The sequence below is a fragment of the Theobroma cacao genome, chromosome 4 (assembly GCF_053813885.1).
Source record: "Theobroma cacao isolate CCN51 chromosome 4, ASM5381388v1, whole genome shotgun sequence".
NCBI classification, from domain to species: domain Eukaryota; kingdom Viridiplantae; phylum Streptophyta; class Magnoliopsida; order Malvales; family Malvaceae; genus Theobroma; species Theobroma cacao.
In genome coordinates, this window is record NC_142642.1 from 38551197 (window position 1) to 38573103 (window position 21907).

The 21907-nt window shown below is 33.7% G+C and overlaps 3 protein-coding genes across 3 annotated transcripts; 2 read left to right on the forward strand and 1 right to left on the reverse strand.

Moving 5' to 3' along the window:
• Positions 1–6565: 6565 nt before the first annotated feature.
• Positions 6566–7384, forward strand: LOC18603262 (protein PLANT CADMIUM RESISTANCE 7-like). Its single transcript, XM_018119361.2, has 4 exons — positions 6566–6725; positions 6873–6944; positions 7029–7238; positions 7326–7384. Exons 1-4 carry the CDS (start codon positions 6566–6568, stop codon positions 7382–7384), a joined length of 501 nt encoding a protein of 166 aa, XP_017974850.2.
• Positions 7385–8199: 815 nt separating this feature from the next.
• On the forward strand, positions 8200–11348 carry LOC18603263 (Peroxisomal membrane 22 kDa (Mpv17/PMP22) family protein). The gene is made up of 7 exons (XM_007035130.3): positions 8200–8499; positions 8694–8792; positions 9070–9171; positions 9384–9459; positions 10381–10451; positions 10543–10628; positions 11088–11348. The coding sequence occupies exons 1-7, from the start codon at positions 8428–8430 to the stop codon at positions 11137–11139; spliced, it is 558 nt and encodes a 185-aa protein (XP_007035192.1). The 5' UTR covers positions 8200–8427; the 3' UTR covers positions 11140–11348.
• Positions 11349–12904: 1556 nt separating this feature from the next.
• On the reverse strand, positions 12905–14148 carry EDA6 (embryo sac development arrest 6). The gene has a single exon (XM_018118724.2). It carries the CDS (start codon positions 13631–13633, stop codon positions 13223–13225), a length of 411 nt encoding a protein of 136 aa, XP_017974213.1. The 5' UTR covers positions 13634–14148; the 3' UTR covers positions 12905–13222.
• Between the last annotated feature and the right edge of the window lie 7759 nt (positions 14149–21907).

Below are 21907 nucleotides of genomic sequence, written 5' to 3' on the forward strand. Positions count from 1 at the left end.
TTCCCCCACACCCCCTCCTTCTAACAAAATAAAATCAAATGGCTATTGTTTTAACAAGTAAAATCAATCAAGGAGTTGTTTGTATATATTCTTCTATAATATCTAATAAAAAGTTATTCAATCCGGTTTTATTAAGTAACAAGAGAATTTTAACTGTTTACTTTCGTACGTTTTCTGTAGCAAAATCAATTAATCTTAATGAATTTTGAATATCTTAATCTCGTGGTATTATTAGATATTTTTACGTTAAAAATGTGTTTTATAAGGTTGATTTCATATAATTCCCCGACGTGGAATGGTGCAGTAATTCAAAGAAAAGATACGCACTACATTTGTTGTAGTTTCCTGGCAGATAAGAAATAGAGGCAGAGGTGACAAGAGAAATGAATTCTTAGAACTTATATTAATTTGAACAAAATGTATACTATACAGCATGATTAACACATGAACAATGCTTGAAACTCCAGATTTTTCAATGCTGATGGATACCGACCTGCCGACCAGCTAAGAGGGGTGGGGAAGTGGATGAGACAAAGAGTCATTTGCTTCACATCTAAGGTTGCTTTGCTTTCGTTTTCTCCATATGCATTAAAAGCTTGGAAGCAAGGACAAAATCCTTTCTCAAAGACCATGACCACTGAATTCAGAAGAAGAAAAAATTATGCAGGGATAATCAATGAAAGTTATTTTTGATGATGGTATCATATATTATATGCATGTTTTATGATATAAATGTAAATTGTAAGAGTATTAAAGAATTATATCGTGATGTTAATTGTGATTTTTCTTATAATTATGTTACATTGTAAGATACAAAAACGTTAATGTTTCAAATAATCAATATCTCTTTCATAATATTTTTTTTTAAGGGAGGAATTAAGAATGTGATTGCATTCTTTTAGATCTTTCATTCTTGGAATCAAATCCCTGAAGGCCCCAATTCACCTCCTTTATCTTTGCAAAAGGTAACAAAGAAATCTTTGTACGAGTCTAGGGGTTGTGATTTAAGCAATGAGAAGAGGAAATAGAAGCAGCTCATAGGGGGGAAAGTAAAAGAGAAAACTTTAAAAAGAAAAGAAAAAAAAAAACAAAAAGTGGATTCCTTGTCCTAGAGGTTGCTAAGGGAATTGGGCGAGAGGGGGCTTGGTGCTTGGGAAAGAGTTTTGAAAGGAAGCCTCTGTACATATTGAAGAAGAGCCAAATTCATATTTTTCCATTTTGGGTGCTTCAGAACTATTGCCAACAAGTGTCATATCTTCTTTTCAATTGATTAAGACCATTGATATTACTTGCACCATTACAGTTCCCCCATTGAGATCTCAAGCCTTTGATATCAGTACTTGAATGCCATAAATTCATTCATTCTTGATCAGTCAACTTGTCCAATTGTCATGGAGAACAACTTTATGTAATCAAGATCTATGTCAAACAACTGTTGGCACATGAATCTATCATCTTTTTCTCTTTCCTTTTCTTTCCCCCATTAATTTTATACTCGTTGCAGTTGCAGTTGCATTTATGACGTTTAAGTGGGACAAATGCAACAAAATCTTGCCGCAGAGTACTAGAACCATGCCCAAAGTTAAGACTTCTATTTTGATCTTTACACATTACACTGATTTTTTTTTTAAAATTTTTATTTATTAAATCAATTGTACAATAAAAGATAATTAATCATCCCATATCCTTTTACTTTCTTAATTTGATATTAATTTAAAGTTGAATAAAAAAATACAATCAAATTATAAGAATATGGGTTAATCTATTCATTACAGAGGGTGTGAAGTCATGGAAAGTAATTGACAGGCAAAATAAATGGCATCAGGATCATTTTAGTATAAGACATGGAGGACTCTATGTCCATCATCATTCATCATCACCATGGAGGAATTCATTTTTCCCAAAGACAAGGACAGGAAGTAGAAGGAGAAGGCAAAGAAAACAATATAGGCCTCACCTTTGAGTGGGGAACATTGAAATGCATTAACGTTTTACAAATAATAAGGAAACGCCGAGACCACTGGGGGGTTAATTAGTGGGGGCTTTTTAATAAAATTTTGATGGAGACTCAGCCACTAAACCAGGCATGCAAAAGAAAGGAAGAAAGAAAGAAGAAAAAAATAGTGGGTGTAATACACAGATCTTTGGCCCTTGCTTTTGGTGGGTCTATTTGCACACTAACCCCTTCAAAGAAGACCCCTACCTAACCTCAGGTTCTAGCTAATCCAACCATTGCCACACTTCCAAGGTTATTAAAATATATGCATCACCAAATTTGACTAGGACCTTAACATTCGTCCATGGATTTGGAAATGTTTCAGCCAATAATTTGATGTGAAATTTGAGTGTACAAACGTCACACGAAAGTTTATGGATAAAACAAATCATTTTTCCTTTTCATTAACTCCATGATGGAATTGTGTGTAATACACCAAATATTCCATTAGTAACTGCACACTGCTTCACCAGTTTGAGCACTAAAGCAATGAGGTCATAACTAACATGCTAGGGTTTTGAAAGAAATAATTGCATACTGTTGCTATTTATCTTTCACGCATGGTTTTTTTTTTCTAAAATAATTGGAGAGAATTTGCCTGGAGGGTGTATAAGATAAGTGGCGTGTATTTTAGCTTCATGTTTATATGAGTATGGTATATGCCAACAATGTATTAAATTGACATGATTAATTCATGATCATGACGTTATCATCTTCGAACTGATGCAGGGTCCTACTGCTAGGAAGCAAAAAATTTGAACCCCTTTTACCTCATGAATGGTGAAGAGGGCGGCGGCAAGGGGTTGGAATTGCTGTGTGTGGGTCGGTAAGAATGTTGAAAGAATGTAAGAAGCAACAAACCTGCTTTTTTTCTATATCAAAGAACACAAATTCTCAAGAGTACTAATGGGAGAGCAACAAAAGTTTTTGGGAGACAGTCACTATGCCACTTAGCTCGAAACAAAGATTTTCAGCTGAACTATACGTACATTTGCATACACATGGAATGTCGCAGCAGCAAGAACTGACACTCTAGATAACAATATTAGACCTGACAAGAAGATTTCAGATACCCCTAGAAGGTCTATTTTTATTCATTATCACATCGAAGATGTGCTTCAGAAGAAGTCAATCAGACGTCTTCACATTTCAATTCAAGTCCGCACGTGTGATCAATTCATCCACCATTTACTAGCGTGGGAAAACAGGGGGACGGATACATTTGGAACTTCATGTTCTCTGGACTCAGTAAATAAATATAATCTTTTTGCTTAAATTAAGTGGTTAAAATTTTCGATTGCCATATTCCTTTTCAGCTTTCCTGCCATAATCTTGATATAATGTTTGCAAGTGGCTGACAATCCAAGCTGTACAATGAAAGTTACCCAAAATTATATATACCCACACACATTTCAATTAAACCTGATCAGATCCAGGCCTATAGCCTATAGGCAGTTGGCCCATTGAAAGTAATTAGCTTTATGATATAATCTAGTAGCATGGATGCTGGCCAGGGAGACTGAGATTCCAACGGGTTAGACTAGCTTGACAAATTATCTGCAAAAGACTATATCAGAAATCCCCATAACAGCTAAAATGTCTAATTGTTTAACTCCATAAAGAATAGTGCAATAATTAACAAAGGAAAAGTCATGTGATTTACATGGTACGTACTTGGACTGTCTGTTTCTTTCTTATCACTAATTTTCTTTTATGATGTTATCTCCTTCCATTTCTATAAATGAACAACTCTGGAGAATATTCTCCAAAAAGGAATGACACCGGAGAATGAGTTCGTGTCTTCACATGCTACGAAAACAACCATTGACGAAACTTCATACATCCCATTGCAGTGGCATACTATAAAATATAAATTCATTGAATTGGAATGGAGGAATTAGACAGTGAAAGCATTTATTTCCTATGAATAACACAGCAAGTTGTAGTTGTAGGTCTTCATCTAGGTTAAGTACGAGGGGCAATAGGAGTTAATCCATACAGTTGGCTGTACACCAGGGCAGAAAAGCTTTCTCTGAGCTTTATAAGGCGGTACTGCAGAAGGCCCTAAAGGAAATACAAACAGGTGTTAACTATACTTGGTTATCACTAGCCATCTTTATTCGATTTGTTTGAGCGACAAAAAGGCCTATGTAACAGCATGTTCCGGAAGAACTTGTGACATGAGATGTAATTAGACAAGTTGTTAGTTTGAGAATGTCATGAACACGAGAATGGATGTCTAAATGAACGTCATACTACTGTTAGGAATACCATTACTATTTTAAATTCAAATGCATGAATGCTGTCCAAATTAAAGGGATCCTCAGCTCTGAAATATCTATCAGCTTACAATATATATATATATATATCTGTCTGTGAATTTCTTGAAAGGCTTTGACAGGGGATATAAAATGGCTCTCAAGTCCCAAGTATGACCATATCCTCTCTTTGGAGAGGATTCTCTAACTAAGATTGAAACTATTCTTGCACTTGCCTATTTCTCTCCAGAAGTGTTTTTTTTTTTTTTTTTTTCCTCTAAGCAAAAGCTGCAAAGTTATTCCCAACCTTACTGCATCAAGGAGTTTCTCTATTCTAAATTATAGATGGAGCTATTATTAAACTCTGGTAAATGGAAGATACATATGATGAAATTTGATTGCTCAGGTAATGTCCTTATAGCTAATGCAGAACAGCAAGAACCCCAATGTAAATCTTGATTTAGATTGATGAGGATGAAAGCTTCCTAAATTTGCCTGCTGCAACTTGTAAGACCTTGCAGCCATTTCCTCATGATTGAGAAAACACGTTGAACCACATCATTATCAGTATTACAGCAAAGATGCAGTTCACTTATTCAGATTTGCCTAATAAGATAATGAATTTGTCCCTCCTTCCAATCCTGACATCAGACTCTCAACCCTCATATACCAACCAAATGAAACCAATGTTGGAATATTCAACTTGTTGGTCGAATCATTCTGTAGCCTAAGATAGCACAGCGCAGTACCTTATCACTTAACTATTGCTACTGCTAGTGGGGGAGGGCGACATTGTCAAGCATCCATGCCTATCTCTCTCCTTCAAGATCTTTCAGATATTTTAGATCTCCCATTAAAAATTAGTTCTCTAACTGCTGCGGTTTCAAAGCTTCCAGTGCAAACTGCAGCATACCAAGTTACCAACTCTGAAGGCAGAAAAGTTGTAGCATAATATAGCATATTTTTAATGCTTCTAAACCATAAATTCTGCAACATAATATTGGAATTAAATGTACCACGATTGAAGTGTGAGGCACATTGATATGCCAGTACAGCCCAAATCACAGTGTTGAGCACTATTGCTACAATGAGATCATATAGTTGAGAATTTTCAAGTGTCCCAAGGCAAATTCGAAGAGACAAAGCTACTTAGTATATGTTTTCTTATCACTTTCAGCTTTAATGAAAGTGTAACACATCATAAGACAAAGTGAAGTGCAATTTTTTTCTTCAAAAACAACTGGACCATGCAACTTTCTTCCTGCAACTGAACACTCTTCTCCTCTAGAAATGGTTTGGTTAGTACCATGGAAATCATAACCCACTAATAAGGCTCCTTTCAAACGTTTCAAAGGTGGCTAGGCTGCTTCTTTTTCTGCCAATTTTCTTCTTGTTAGACTAGTTACAGAATTCATTGGAATTGAGGTTTATAAAAAAGCTTTTCTAAAGGTGATAGTGCATCAACTATTAGTATTAAATTTAGTTGAAAAATACATATGAAAAAGACGGTCAGAATAATTGAAGAATATACCCATACTCATATATTAAAAATAATTGGTTTTGATTGACTTCAGAAAGTAAATCTAATCATTACTTGGCAACAATTCATTGCCCCAACCCCAAGTAGATTACTCTGTTAAAACGCACCAGTGCTAGGCCCAATTGTCAAGTTCTCCCAAATATCCAACCCAAGAGCCAACCATAACCTGCAGCCTGCAGCCTGCAACCTTCCTTTGTTTTCTTCTTTTTCTTATATTATGACTTAATAAAGATTCTGATTTTTTAATTCTTAATAAGAAGAATATTAAGCTTTCTTCAATAATATAATAATAACCAAATTATTAAATTTTGGAAATCATTAATAAAAAATAATAAATAAATTTGTTATTATTATTGATATTATCTTAATACAAAAAAAAAATCAATGATAAATAAAACAAACACCTTGATAACATCTCCCGTCATAAATTAAGACAATAACCACTGTCCAAAAATATAATCAATTGTTCTTAGCTTCCAAGAATATTCAAACTATAAATTTAAACTGTGTTTTTAAGTATATTGTCCTATTGGTAGCCGATAATGAAGAATAATATGGTAATAATTAAAATAATATTATTCTTACTTTACTGTGATTGGCAGACGTGAGACGGTAGATAATCTGGCTTTGTACAACATCCTTCCATAAGAGAAAGGGCATTCAGATGTTGGCAGCCGGAGATGGAAATCGAGATATATTTATGCTAAAATTAAGTTCAACAGGTAATTAAAAAATTAATTTGGAAGGTGTCCATGGACATTGCCATTGCCAATGCCGCCCTGTACTATAAATGGATGGATCATTGGCATTCCTAAAATTGTACCTGACGATCACCATCTTCGCATTGGATCAGGAAACATGAACATTTTCAATAGTCCCCGGCCTCCTAAATGGTCTGCCTCCCTCTGCGACTTTGGAGACATTGGCACTTGTAAGTTATTAGCACGCACGTATATACACACATGTAACACAATTAATTACATGTCTACCACTTGGTATGTCATCGATCTCATTTCGATGCTTTGAAAAATGGTGTTTTAATTTTATATTGCTTTTCAACTACTTGCTATATATGCAGGCTGCATAACATGCTGGCTCCCATGCATCACCTTCGGCCAAATTGCAGAAATTGTGGATCAAGGACAGAGCTGTAAGAATTCAATCCAAAGTTAAAACTATTTCCTTTGGTTCCTGATCTTGCCATTGTTGTTTCTGATGTTATATTTTCGTACAGCTTGCATTAAACAAGGTTGTGTATACGGCCTGTTGATGTTGTGTTCATGTCACTGCCTGCTCTCCTGTGTGTATAGAGAGAAATTGCGAGCCAAATTCGGATTGCCTCCAGAGCCTTGCAACGACTGCTGTGTTCATTTTTGCTGTGAGGCATGTGCTCTTTGCCAAGAGCATGCAGAGCTCAAAAATAGAGGCTTTGATCCATCCAAAGGTATATAAAATCCTGGATTGATCCGCCCCATTTATATATGCCTTTGGTGTCAAGAATTGATGAAATTATTATATTTGTTTACTACAGGTTGGATTGGACCCCCTAATGCTCCACCTCCAAGCATGCCTCCTACCATGCGGCGATGAGCACCAATTTCTCAAAGGAGATTAAACCGATTGCTTACATGTTTATTGTAAAAGGTTTTATTTTCGATGAATAAAAAGATTTATTTTTTTTAGATTAAGTCAAAATGTTGCAAAGCAAAATTTAAAAACTGAATTCGAAGAACTCAATGTATATATTTTTTTATACAAATATTGTAAACTCGAACTTAACTCTTTTAAATTAAGAATAACTTAATTATCACTAAATCAAACTTTTTAAATACCCTAATCACAATATTTATAATTCGTATCAATTTATTAGATAAATATTTAAGTATTTTTATTTTAATATATATTTATTATTATAATAATTATCATAATCAAGATATAATCTTTCCCATTATAGATTATTATAGAGAAATCTTAAACTAACAAAATATTTGATAAAATCAAATATTTAAATTATTAAAAAATCGTCCATAATCAGGATTAAATCTTTCTCGTATATAATCTATCATATCATATCAATATTATTATACATTATTATTATATGTAAGAAAGACTTGGTCAACGTAGAAAGTGGAGAGACTTATGGTGACTTTCACCATTATCTGTTTATAAAGAAACAATAGACTAAAAGTATATAGCAACATAAATCTAGAAAATTTTATCTAAACTTTCATTTTTTACAAAAAAAAAAGAAAAAAAACTTTAAAATTGATTGGTGGGTTGGAAGAAAGAAGATTCAATGCCTGGATATGAAATTACTTTAAAATGGTTTTTCAATAAAAAAAATGAAAATGAGAGGAACTTTCTTTAAACAATGAGGAAAATACGTGCACTAAGACTTTGACCACGAGAACCGGCAGCTTGAGCATGTGTAACTCAAGTACGCAACCACCAAAAGCCAAGCTGTCATTGTAGAACAGATCCCCTTCTGTTCTCGTAAGCTGTCCTGTGTCCTAAAAATCTTAAAACCCCTCAATCGAACTCCATCGACAGAGGAGAAAATCAACTTCTTGTTACCCTTAGAAACAAAGAAAGAAAGACGAAAGAGTTTTTGAGGGTTGATCTCTTTCTTTACCATGTCAGATATTGCCCAAGAAGCATGGAGAAAATATCTTATTCAACTCCAAGCTCACCCTCTTAGAACCAAGGTAGTAACATATTTTCTCTGCTTGATTAATACCCATATTTTGAAAATGATTACTTTGTTAAATTCTTGCTTCAATTTTGTTTCTTTTTCTTTTAGTTTTTGCTGCTTCATTGGCCTCATTATGGGGTTTTTTGTTAAGTTCAGTTGTTTGAGTTTTTTCTTTTTTTTTTGGTTGATTTTGATATTGGGTTGCAGGCAATTACAGCTGGGATTTTAGCTGGGTGCAGTGACTTGATTGCTCAAAAGATATCTGGGGTCAAAAGGCTTCAGTTGAGAAGATTGCTTCTTATCATGGTATGTTGACTTTTTAATTTCTTCTTTTCCTTTTTTTTGTTTTCATTTTTCTATGTGTGGTTGGATATCACTCCCAAGTTTCCCGTTAGGATGCCAAGAAATTAGGAGGAAATGGACCTTAAGTTAAGTTTAAGGCACGTATGTTTGTCTGCATTTTTGAAGTGGTGAAATCACCTGATAATAAGTTTAAGCCATTTCTTTCTTTTTCATCTTCTTTTTAGAAACGAAATGAAGAGTCATTTGATTTTTGTGAAATTAAAATTGAATTCTCTTGCAGCTCTATGGCTTTGCCTATTCAGGACCATTTGGACACTTCCTTCACAAACTGATGGACATCATTTTCAGGGGAAAGAAAGGCAGTAAAACTGTTGCAAAGAAGGTAAACGTGTTCATATGGCTTGACTCCATTAGCTAATTGTGTAACTTTTTACAGTTTAATTCTTGTGATTTCGAGTTTTCTTTTTATTTTTTTATTTTTTTACCTACAAGTTTTATGCTAGTCTCTGCAGTGCTAGACTGCTAGTAGCCTCTGTCCCAAATTTAGTTGAGGATTAATGGAGGTATTTATTACTGCTTAATTGCTTGTTACAGGTGTTGTTGGAACAATTGACTTCTTCCCCTTGGAACAACTTTTTCTTCATGATGTACTACGGATTGGTGGTTGAAGGTTTGTGCATCTTCAAAATATGTTATTCAAGTCATAACTACCCTCACGTGAAGCATCTATGCCTTTTCCGATTTATGATTTCTGTTGATTCTCACTCTAGCAATTGTTGTTTCCCAAAAAAAGGCAAAAGATGTACCCATAATGGTTTCATTACTATGTGAGCTTTATTTTGCTAGAGTTGCAGTAGGTCTAACTTTTCAATTTGTGATCCTAGAACATTTCAAGTTGTGTCTATTATTGGCATTACTATTATCATTCCTGTTCTTGTTGGTGCTGGTCTTCTAGTTGCTATCTCTCTTTTACATATCAGTAATGTCAAAATTGTTTGTGTCTGACCTTTGATCCAATTGTAATGTTGGATCATAGTGACCTGGCAGTTCAACCTTGTTAAAGTGAAATGGGTTGATCTTCTATAGCTTGATTTTTACTGGAGATATTTGTCCTGCTTCCCATGGCTTGCTGCAAAATCCTGGATCAATTTTATATTGCTTGCTTACATCATCGTGTATTAGCCTGACCAAGAGAATCATACCTCTCTTTCTGTAACTCCTTGCGTGCAAAACTACCAAAGCTAATTGATATTATTTTCTTCATAACTTGGATTGACAACTAGTCCAAAACTAATTGGTGAATTTTCCTAGTTCCAAGTTCAAGAAACTATCAATTTTAATGGTATGCTGTTGCTAAGCTTGTGCCAAAATACTTGGGTCCCAGTTCTCTGTACTTTAACCTGGTCTATAGGCAATAAATGCCCCTCTAATTTCTTCCCAATTCAGTGTAGGTCCCTATCATAGGAACCCAAATTTAAGTGATGTCTCTTGTCAGAGCGGGTTGCAAAAGTATGCTGTGTAAAGACCATTTAACATTGTTCATCGTTTGTCATTTTATTTATAAATTAATGCTCCGTTATGGTATTTGCAGGAAGACCATGGGGTTTAGTCAGAAGTAAAGTTAGAAAGGATTACCCTACTATTCAGTTGACTGCATGGAAGGTATGGGAAAAGAAACCATCTTTGTAGTACCAAGCAACTCATTAACTGTATGGTTTAGTTAACACTACAGATATGATGTTATAACTTGCAGTTTTGGCCGATAGTTGGCTGGATAAATTACCAGTATATGCCTCTGCAGTTCAGAGTTTTGTTTCATAGCTTTGTTGCCTCCTGCTGGTGAGCTCTTGAATCCTTCAGCGCAGCATTTTCTCCCACACTATCAGTCTACTAGTTATTTTTCACATAAGCAATTTTCTCATCTGTAGAATAAGCTTGTCATTACTAAATCATCGATGCGAAAAGAAAACAGTTTATAAGTCCATCCATATGTAAACTTATCATCACTCAATCCATGCATTGATTTTATAAGTCTAGGAAATGGAATGTGAACATATGACTAGGCATAAAAGCAAATCAAATACTGGCAAATTTATTGCAGATGTTGCGAGCATACCATTTTCTGGGAAACTCTCTTCTGGTTGTCAGGAACATGTTATTTATGTGAATATATCATTGAATCTTCTCCTTTTTCTTTCATTGGTTGACTTGGTTTCACCTTGCTTAATCTATGATGGTTCCAACATATTTATTCCATGCTAATCTAACTTTGTTGTGTGCTCCGCTTGTTAACTTCAGGGCTATCTTCCTCAACCTGAAAGCAAGATCTGTTGCAATTAAGAAGGCGTAGTAGAATGGCACAGACGTTCTCTTTTCTCTTAATAAATCTAATTTCTCTATCTGTAGAACTATATCTTATTTGGGGCAATGCTTCCCACTGGTATAATTGGCTTGCATTTTACTGCTAAAACGGCTCCTAATGTACTAGGATTCTGAAGTAGGTTTGATTATGTGGTTGCCATAGAGTATTCAATATATAGTTAGACGATGCAGGTTTCAGTTTTTGGTCTGTTTTTTACACAATTCATTCCATTCTGGCAAAACAAGAAACAATTCATTCCATTCTGGCAAAACAAGAAACAATTCATTCCAGGAAACGGATTAAACAAGACAATTTTATTTATGTTAGCCTACATCGGGTTAAGGCATAGCATATTATTGTTACTTTGACGAGAACAATACTTCATAGGTCAACTATATACAGTTAATTTTTTTCGCCATATTGGAAACGACAATCATCAGAAACCATGGACTATGTACGGTATTGTTCCTAGGAAAATTTTATTGTCAACGATCAGCTGCTATACAGGGAGCAAAAGGAATCAAAGCATGAGCAGAAAACTAAGCCATGGAAAATGGTTTGGCTTATCAGTGTACGTTCTGACCCCTTCCTCGCCTTGACTTCATCGGTCATGGAGGCTTTGTCAATGTGGGGACTTAGGACTAGAAAAAGGAATGAGACATCGTATAATGGAAAATGGCTTTGGTTTCTTTCGATTACTTCGAAGACTACACTCCAAACTCCTTGTAAAAGAAGCTTAAACCTAACTACCTACTTAGCAATTTCGTAAGTGAGGGGCTGGAGACAAAGAAATGACCAGGAAAATGAAAAAGGAAGCTGCAGTCCAAACACACAATCACCAATAATGACTGAAAACAATGTGATACACATGCATAGATTATGAAAAACGACACCATTTGAGTCCGTAGGAAAGCCCCCCCTCCCCCTTCATACACATAATCCTTAGGAAATGATTCAAGTTATGATCAACTAGTACTGGAAAAGGACCCCCTCTTTTCTTTCTTCTTTAAAACTTCTATTACACCATTTTTGCTTAGAGAGCAAGGGGTGGGTGTTTCTTGCAAACTTGAAAAGACAGTTTCCTTGAACATAAAGTCTAACTATAGCTAAACCCTAATTATTGTTAAACTTTATGTTTAATCAGTTGGTTTAAGGAGAAAAATGTATCCTTTAGGATCATCTCCCTCACCTAAATCTCTCTTTTAACCTTTCAAATTAATAAATTACTTTTACACTCTTATCTATCTATTAGTTACTTATAATTAATATGAATTATTGACTAAAATTTATAAAAACTAAATTTTATAATTTATATCCAAATTTGGGTTAGTGGCGTAAAGTGTTCTTGCATAAATCAATGACTAATAGTATATAATTACAAAATTTTCATTTAATTTATTTATAGTCTAACCCTAACTAGTTACCTGTGTAAAAATCTAACTAGCAAATCAATAATATTATATATTAATTATATCCATGAATTATTAATCTTAACAATAAATATAAATTCAAACATCTAAGAGAAAATCAATGACTAAGCAATATATATAGAATAATTCAGGAAAATCAAGGCCTAGCCAAGATTTTCCGCCCGAGCAAGAGGCACGTGAACCAGACATTCAAAGTTCATGCAAAAGTAGCGGTCAAGAACACTTAGGTTATATATAAAAACACAATCAAATACGTGCTATAATTAACTATTTGTTGCCCATGGGATAGTCAGTCCACCTTCATAAAATTCATCCCATGCATATTTCAGTAAACGTTGTAATTTCTTTCATGATTTAATATATACATTAAATTAACGCAAAATCAACATCAAAGTTCGAAATAAAAACAAAACAAAATTTAAAAAAAAAAAGAAACCAAACATAAATTAACTAACATTAAAAGGAAAAATGGGTTCGTCTCTCTTGTCTTCAGCCTTCAGGGATTTTCGACGATTCGATGAGACCGGGACACACGACCTCGAAAGGGGTCGGAGAGAGAGGGTGCTCCGTTCAATTACGTCGGATGTGAATTTTCAGCCAGTCATATCGTGCCACGTTATCATCCCATTTTATGGAGTTTTTCACATCTGGATCCATCTTGCCAGTTGGGTAGGATTAACAATCCCCGGGATGTGGGTCCCGTCGTTCTTCAAAATGCTTGCCACCTCAGCATAGCCTTGGCTCTCTTTTTTAGCATTCTGCTCGGTTTCCTTCTTAGCCTTTCTGGGTTCGGCAAATGAGCCGATTATTGGAATCGCCTCTGCTCGAGCCGGATCGAATTTTTTACCGAACAATGTTCCCCTCGTCAAGAACTCATGCGCCATGTAGCCAGCTAAAAGCCGGTTCGAACAATTTGGCGAGGGCGGGGATTTCGGACCGGTATAAACCGAGGCTTGAACCGGAGTGGACGGTTTAAAGGAATAAAACGCTTCTCTCTCTTTACGCTTTCTTGAGATTCCAGGTGTCAAAATCCTACGCGAGTGATGACTCATTTTCTTTTTGAAAAATCAAAAAGCACTCAAATCATGCCACGTAAGCAGTTGTCAAGCCGTTAACTCGCCGTTAAGGGTAAAACGTCAAATGCAATTTGCTTTGGGTAGAAGTGTCAAATCATCTTTATTGATAAGCGAGCGAAGACGTCCACAAGGGGAAATCACTCAACAGCCCAACTTAAAAAATATTTAACAATAAAACCAGAAGATCAGTCATTTACATTTTCAAAACAGAACCCATAAAATAAAAATATTTCGTTAAATTAATTTTTTAATAAAAATGGAAAAGAAAAACAATCAAAAATAGAGAGACTTTGGAGATGGAAAATCAGAGGTGATAGGGAACCCAAAGAGACAGTTTTGGATCTGGGCGTACGTACGCCGTTGTACGCGGTGGAGCCGCCGGCAGATGGTGGAGGAAAGAAGTTACAAAGCGAAGTGTGAGAAACAGCAAAGACAGGCCAGAGAAAGAGAGGAACAGAAATGAGAGAAAAATAAGAGAAATACCTAAGCATTGAGTACTCAAAACATATATATGATAGGGGTCCTTTAAAACTGACCTTTGCTGTTGGGGAAAATACCGGGATGCCATTTTGGCCTTCAGAATGACGAAAATGTCCTTCGCCAGTTTAACGTTTAAGAGTTTTTCATCCGTCTTTGGCCGATGCTCATTATGGTGTCATTGTCGTATATTTATATTTTTAACTCAGAATGTATATTTATTAAATTAAAAAAGTTTGACATTTTCCTTATTTAAGTGTACAATGTTTTCATTATATTGGCTCTTTCATTTTTATAAGAGAGAAACTCATTTTAATTTAAATTTACTTCAATATTGATATTTCTAATGAAAACTCCCATATTGATAAAAAGTTTGATAAACTCTTATATGACTTATCATTTATTCACATTTTCAATCTAAAAGAAAATAAAATCTTTACTTATAAATCTAAAACCCATCTTATTGTTTACTAATACGAATGAGTCGTAACTCATTACATTAGTCATTAAACATAAAAGTTTCAAATTTTACAAAAAAATTTAACTTTTCTTTCATAAAAGGTTTAAAAAAAAAAAAACGCTTTCATGAAAGTTTTTAAGTTTATGGAAAAGTTAATTAAGTTTTACTTGGCTCAACTGATGGAGACATTCATGGAGCTCTATTCAATTATTTGGGTAATTTCTATTCCATGTGTGACAATGCCTAAGAAAGCTCAATTCATGCTTATCAAATTTTGTGAGGACCATCTCTTTATTATCCTTCTCTCTTTCCTTTTGGTAGGATTCATTATCCTCCTCTCACCGCACAAAACGACTGAGTTTTTCTGGCGTTTTGCATGTAAATTAGTGGCACTGAAAGGGGCAAAAAGAAAATGTCATCCTCGTGTTACATGCATTTCTGTTTTTTCTATGCATTATCTCTAAGAAAAAGTTGAAGCACTGCCAATGGAGATGGAACCATTTGAACTCAAGAACCCCATCATGACATTATGCCAAATTACAAAATTGGTTACCATCAAATCAAATAAACAAAATGTTTAACATAACGTATATCCTTTTTTGTGATTACATTTATGAATAAATATTTACAATTATAACTAATTAACCTCCAACAAATATGAACATAGCTCTTTCATCTAATATAAAAAAATGAATGAATAAAATCAATATAAGATTAAATTAAATCAAATCCATGCATAACAATCTTTAAACATTGATCTACAAGTATAAAACTTCGCTTTATTATTGAAATAAAATTTTATGGATTACATAAAGCAAGTAAACACACCTTAATTATGCTTCGCTTTGTCATTGTGATAAAAATTTTATCGGTTACGTAACACGTAAGAACATTTTCTTAATTTGTCCCTATGTGTATAGCCTATTAAGTGTTACCAACTTTGTAAGTATGCAAATATGTGAAGTGAAAATGGTGAAGATAACTTATGTCTTAATTCATTTTGGATATGAGACAATCAAGGTATCATTCCTCTCGCTAATTATGTTTAACTTCCCATACATATATTTAATAACAAAAATATATCGAAAGATTTGACAAAATATTTGAAAATCGGAAAAGAAATAAATCTTGCAAATATATTTGTTAAATGGATAAAAACTTGAATTCAATTATTTTAAGATTTAATAAGATAATTTCGGATAAAATCATATTTTGATTTATTAAGTTTATATATATATATAAATATATTTTTTTGGGTTCCCATTCCAATTTTTCATACTCTAAGCTAAATGTGAAAGTCAAGAAAACTTGGGAGTTATTAAATTATGTTGCAAAATAGAATTCTCAAACTCGAGTGAATTTGTAAAAACGAAACAAAAGGGTGGAGAAAATGGTCATTACATGGAATGAAGCAATTGGGTAATTATTCATTTGAGAGAATCCTGGGACGGTGCTGGGTAACTGCTGACGCACAAAATCACGATCACCCGTCTTTTTCGACGCCTTCCGCAGCTTACATCTGTTAAAATCTCAGCCTTACACCTGTCATCAACTTACCGGATTCGACGTGTTAACTTTTTCGAACCGCCGTCGCACGATTTCTCCCTTTGAGTAGGATTCTCTTGTAGCCCTACTCCCACTTTTTGTATAATTTATATCAATATTTAAAGTTGGTTAAATTTGGTCCTCAGACAGCGTACAATTTTAAATTTTAAAAATAAAATATAGGTAAATTTATAAATTATGAGTCACGTTTCAATTTACAAAATATATCCTATAGATGATAGAAAGTTCATGTATATATATTCAAAATTCACTTCATCTCTTATTGATGTAATATTATAATATTTTATCTTTTTCAATTATACACTTGTTGCATACTCGTAAAGGAGAATGACTCTCGTACTAATTCATATTTATCTCGACTCTTATATCTCTCATAAAGTTAAAGATTCAAGTTTGTTTTGATACCATATATCACGAATCAAAGTTTAAGTAAATCTATAAATTATGAAATCTATGTTTCAATCCAAAAGGTATGTTAGATAGGTGCTAGAAGACTTATCCTTATACACCTAAGATCTACTTATCTTTTATTAATGTGGGATCCGTGATATTACGAGTTAAATGACATTAATTCGTATAATAAATTTCAATAAAACAAATAATATAAAAAACATTATATTAATTATTCAACTTCTTAAATACATAATTTTTAATTTATTTTTAATTATTTATTCTTATAATATGACATAAAAATTCCAATTATCGGTACCAATAAAAGAAGGAAAAGAAAATATAATTAATTTGAGGGAAAAAAAAAAAGAAAGATAGAGAATTGATTTAAACCTTAAAACCCAACTCATGGAATGGGATAATATCTGATTAAATCAAATATAAATAATTAAAATTCACATTTACATTTTAAAAACAAACAAGTAAACTATTAATAATATCTCTTAATTGAACTAAATTCTTAAGTACGATGAGATGAGAGTCACCCTACTCAATTTATGGACGTATAGGGGTTGGTATTCTTAGAAAAATGACGAATTATTTTGGTCACTACTAGATTCGATGATCACTTTATTAATAACTATCTTAAATTTTTTATGTCTATATATTAAAATTATTTTGTATATTATTTCACAAATTAATATATCGGGAATAATACCTATTTGCTTTTTTTCCATCAAAATATTAAACAAGGGGCATAATTTAAAACAAATTAGCCATTTTATAAAAAAGATTCCTTATGAGCTTGTTTGGCCTAGTTTTTTTCTAACTTAAAAGCTATTATGAAGCTCTTATAAAAAATAATAACTTTTAAAATTAAGCTAAAGTTGTTTGGTAAATTTCTTTTTATAAGTTTTTTTTATAAGTTATAATTTTTGTTAAAATTATCATAGAAGGTATTTCTTTTTTTTTTTGAAAGGGTAATATTTTAATTATTTTTAATAAATGAGGATATTTTTGGAACAAAAATAAAAATTCTTTTATATTTTTAAAAGAAGAGAAAAAAAAAAACTCCTATTTGGAGGTTTTTTTTAAGCTATTTTTTTAAAAATTTTGTTCTTAAAAAAAATTACTTTTTTTTAAGAGCTTTTCATAAAATAATGTTTGACCTGACTTTTGCTTTTAAGAGGTAGATAAGCTGAAAAAAAACTAAGCCAAACATGCACTATGTCTAAAAGGATAAATTCTCCAACAAGACCAATATATGCAACATTTTTCTCATTCATAACCCACGTGCAGTATATACTAAGTCCAACCCCTTTCTTTTACTATTTAATTTATAATTAACATGATTTGATATTTGGGATATTGAGCATCATTATTTCTATATCATTAGCAATATTAAATTAATTTCCTTTGTGGGCATTGATTAGGAAAACTTTTTAGCAATTTAGGCAATTCTTTCCTTTGTGGAGAAATCAAAAAAGCAAATATGACAATGGGACCTCTAGGTTTGATTATATAACTCAAAATTATATATAAAAACTTTGTTGATTCCAGAATTAAGGAGGATTGATTTTCAAAAAGAAATCTTCAGAGTGACATTTTAAAATTAATATATTTCAAATTGTGTATGTGATTATCATCAATATCAATAAAATATATTATCGTAAAATTAAAAATTATCGATTGTCGATTTATATCTTTAATTTAGGGTTATTTTAGAGTTTGAATTTAATATGCAACTCGTAATTTTTTGTTGGGTATCCATCGTGATCGAAAAAGGGATGCCCAATGACTATCAACCCACAAAAGTTATGTACAGTTAGGTTAATCTCAATTGTCTTATTCAATTCAAGTGCTCTCTCTCCTCTAATGGATAGAATATGTGAAGACGATACACAAAGAATGGTTAGGCAATCAACATCAGTTGCCAAGATTAGACATATCCAGTCCCCCACGATACGTATAGAGGGTTGACTTTGGGCACAAAACCCTTGTGGAACCAATTATGCTGCTCCATAACCAATAAGAATGAAATGTCTTTTACCATGATGGTTCAAAGAGAGTTACAATAACCATTGATTGCCCAATTTTTTTCTCCCTCAAAGCTATTCGATTTTTTATAATTGGGTCAAAGTTCTTTGATTGATTCTGAATGGTGTTGTTCTTTGTTGGGGGAGAGAAGAAGCGAACACCTGGAATCTGTTGATGGGTAACATGGAAAGGTCCTGAAAAGTTCAAGGCACTATCAACATAGCGAAATAAATACTAGCTAGTATTAATCCTGGTGGAGTTTTTATGCTCTTTGCCACCAATTCCACGTTCATGTCTTTTGCTTTTTGGACTATTTATTTTATTAGTCAACCAAGTAAGGTAGTGGCCTTCGAACCCATTTCCAAAAACAAGCAATTTGGGGGAGAAAAGCAAAAGAAGGAAAAGAGGACAAGGTGCATGAGTTAAGTAAGAAGAACGCAGCAATTGTCTGCTTCCAACTATTCTAGAGAAATACGTGTAATATGAAATTATACTACCAAGCTGTTCTCTTTTAAATTCAGATTTTCTTACCCTTTAACCCTCTTGTCCACTCGTGCACATTGTAGTCCTGGTGATAGTTTGTTGAGCTTGATGAAGCCATGAAAGATGAGGCAGGCTCAACCCAGTCTCCATGAAAGGAAAGCCACCAGGCCGCGCACACCATAGGCTGAAATTGCTTGACCATGAAAGATGAGGCAGGCTCAACCCAGTCTCCATGGAAAGGTCATTTCCATAAGGCTTGGATCTAAACTCTATAGTCCAATGAAAGTACCTAGTTTCGGGTATGGCGATTTGTGGGCTTCTTTGCCCAAAGTTATTTTGCTGAAAGTCAATAACCGATACGTGACCCCTTTACTCAAAGGAAGAGGCAAGGGAGAGAGGGAGCGAGACATATACTTAATTAAATGATTCCTCACCACTACAAGCAGATAACACTCTCAACAGATCCAAACCTAATTGAGCCGGTTGAGTGTGAAAAGCCATAGGCATCAAACCAATGCCGACGCAAGGGAGAGGACTTTGGACTTTGGAGCATGGGCTTGTAGTCAAGTGGGGGCATTCAAAGTAGTTAAACGTCATAGGCAAATGGCCGGAGAGATAGTGAAATGAAGTTAACATTAAAATAATAGGTAGTACTGTTAATAAAAATGAGAAAAATGTTTATCCATTAACATGGTCTATCCTCCTCATACAACTAATCAAATGCCCCCCGATATATACTTTCCTTGTGCAAAGTCATCCATGGATAAACCAGTTCATCAACCATCCAGGTTGTTTCAATTTTTTGCATATATCTAAAGTCTTCGTATCATAGCTTCTTTAATAAATCGGTTCAACAATTCATATGAAAAAGTTTCTTTGTGAGCCTATCATTCACATAATCACAGTTCACTCATATAAAGTTATGTAAAATGAAGCAATTGAATGAAACAAATGAGACAATATGGCAAATATCATTATCTTTTTATTAAATATCAATTAATGGGATAGTTGATCCACCAGCTCTTTTGACAAAAACCCTTCGCATTTATCTGTCGGTGATGGCCTTGGGACACAAAGTTGAAAAAATATCAAATAATCCCCAAGAGGGAACATGGCATGTTTCCAATATTACATGTAAAGAAAGAAGTTTCAGATACCAATCATTTACCTCCATATCTTTTTCCTTTGAAGAAACCGATCAGATATCAGGGTCATGTACCCCAAAGAAATCTTCTTAATTTTCTTCCCTTTTGACATGCAATAAATTCTCTATCTACCAAGCACATGGATGGTGCGTACATATTGAACAACTAAGTACTTGGCTTTGAAATCTTTCTGAAAATTAAAGATTAGTACCATCATTTTCACTTTCTTTCTTTTCAAGAGTTGGTTGAGCTTGGACCCCCATGTGTACACTGCATGCAATTTTTTTCCCATTGAATCTAGACCAGAAGGTTAATCAATATATGGCTATGTACTGTCAAAGTCTATACTCATGATTTTTTTTTTTCCAAAGAGAATTTAACGTGTTTTTGTTTTCCAAGGTTGAAAAGCTTTTTTTTATTTTTTCCTTTTCTGTGTGTATGGTTGAATACATCCATAGGTTGCTAGCTGTTGATGGACCGGCATGGAATAAGCTGCCACCATACCTTATTGTTGGACTCGGTGATTTGTATAATATTTCTGATTTTGATCAAAAGGGTCATCGCATTCATAGATATAATGTGACTAGTTGTTCGCTGCACACAACTTGAAACATAGGTCAATGCTCCATCATCGGCTAGTTTTCCTTTAAACATAGAAGCTTTCAGATTCAGCTGAGAGCCTAAGACTTTCTTTAATTATGAACACGAATATCTCGTGATATGTATATATATATATATATATATGTACTTGAAGTATAGGACACTTGAAAAGTACGAATATTAACTAAAAGGGAAACTGATGTAAGGTCTTGTAATATGAAGTAAATTAATTATTAATGTCTCCCTCGAGGAAATATGATAGTATTAACCTTGGATAGTTGAGAGATAGAGGTTGAGAATTTATTAATTATAACCACCTAATTAGGGACCTAAACAATGATAATTGAAAGTAAATTTCATATGCAATGATTAAAATTATGGTATTGGGAATAAACTTCCAGATATTGCAGCTGTTGGATCTTCATCTGTTGAAGATTTATAATCATATTTCCCTCCAATACCAGCAATTAATAATGATTAGACTCTACTCAAAGATTAGACGGCCAACGGCCGGTGATTCTTACTAGGTAGCCCTTTTATTTACAGTCAAGATGAGGCAGGCATTAAGGCATGGATATGATACATGTCACGGAGCCATAGGTCTGCACTGCTTCCTCTTTTTCCTCTGCTCTTTAATGGGAATAGCAGAAAATCTGACATTGTGGTCGTCTCATCATAATATATCAATCTGCATAAATATATTATCTAGTTAATGGGAAAAACGAACTAAGCTAATTTTCAAACTATCCTTGCCATTTTGCTAAACACAGTACCTATTAAATGAACTCCCTACTCCCTCTACTTATTCAAGTCTCCCTTGCTTATCTGATGAAGAAAAAGGGACTCTTGTACGTTGAAGGTCGGTCTGATGGGGTAAGCATGGGAACAAAAGTAAAAAAATTCAGTGATGCTAGCCATGCCATGCCTGGCATAAACACTATCTAGTAATTGTCGTTGAAATGAATTTAGGGTTTAGTATGTAAGATGAAGGTTGATCTTACATGAGCAATTTAAAACCTAACCATGTGAGCTGGCTGCCAATTGGTGTCAGATAAGATCAGATAAAGCAACTGTAACCCATATTTTCGCATA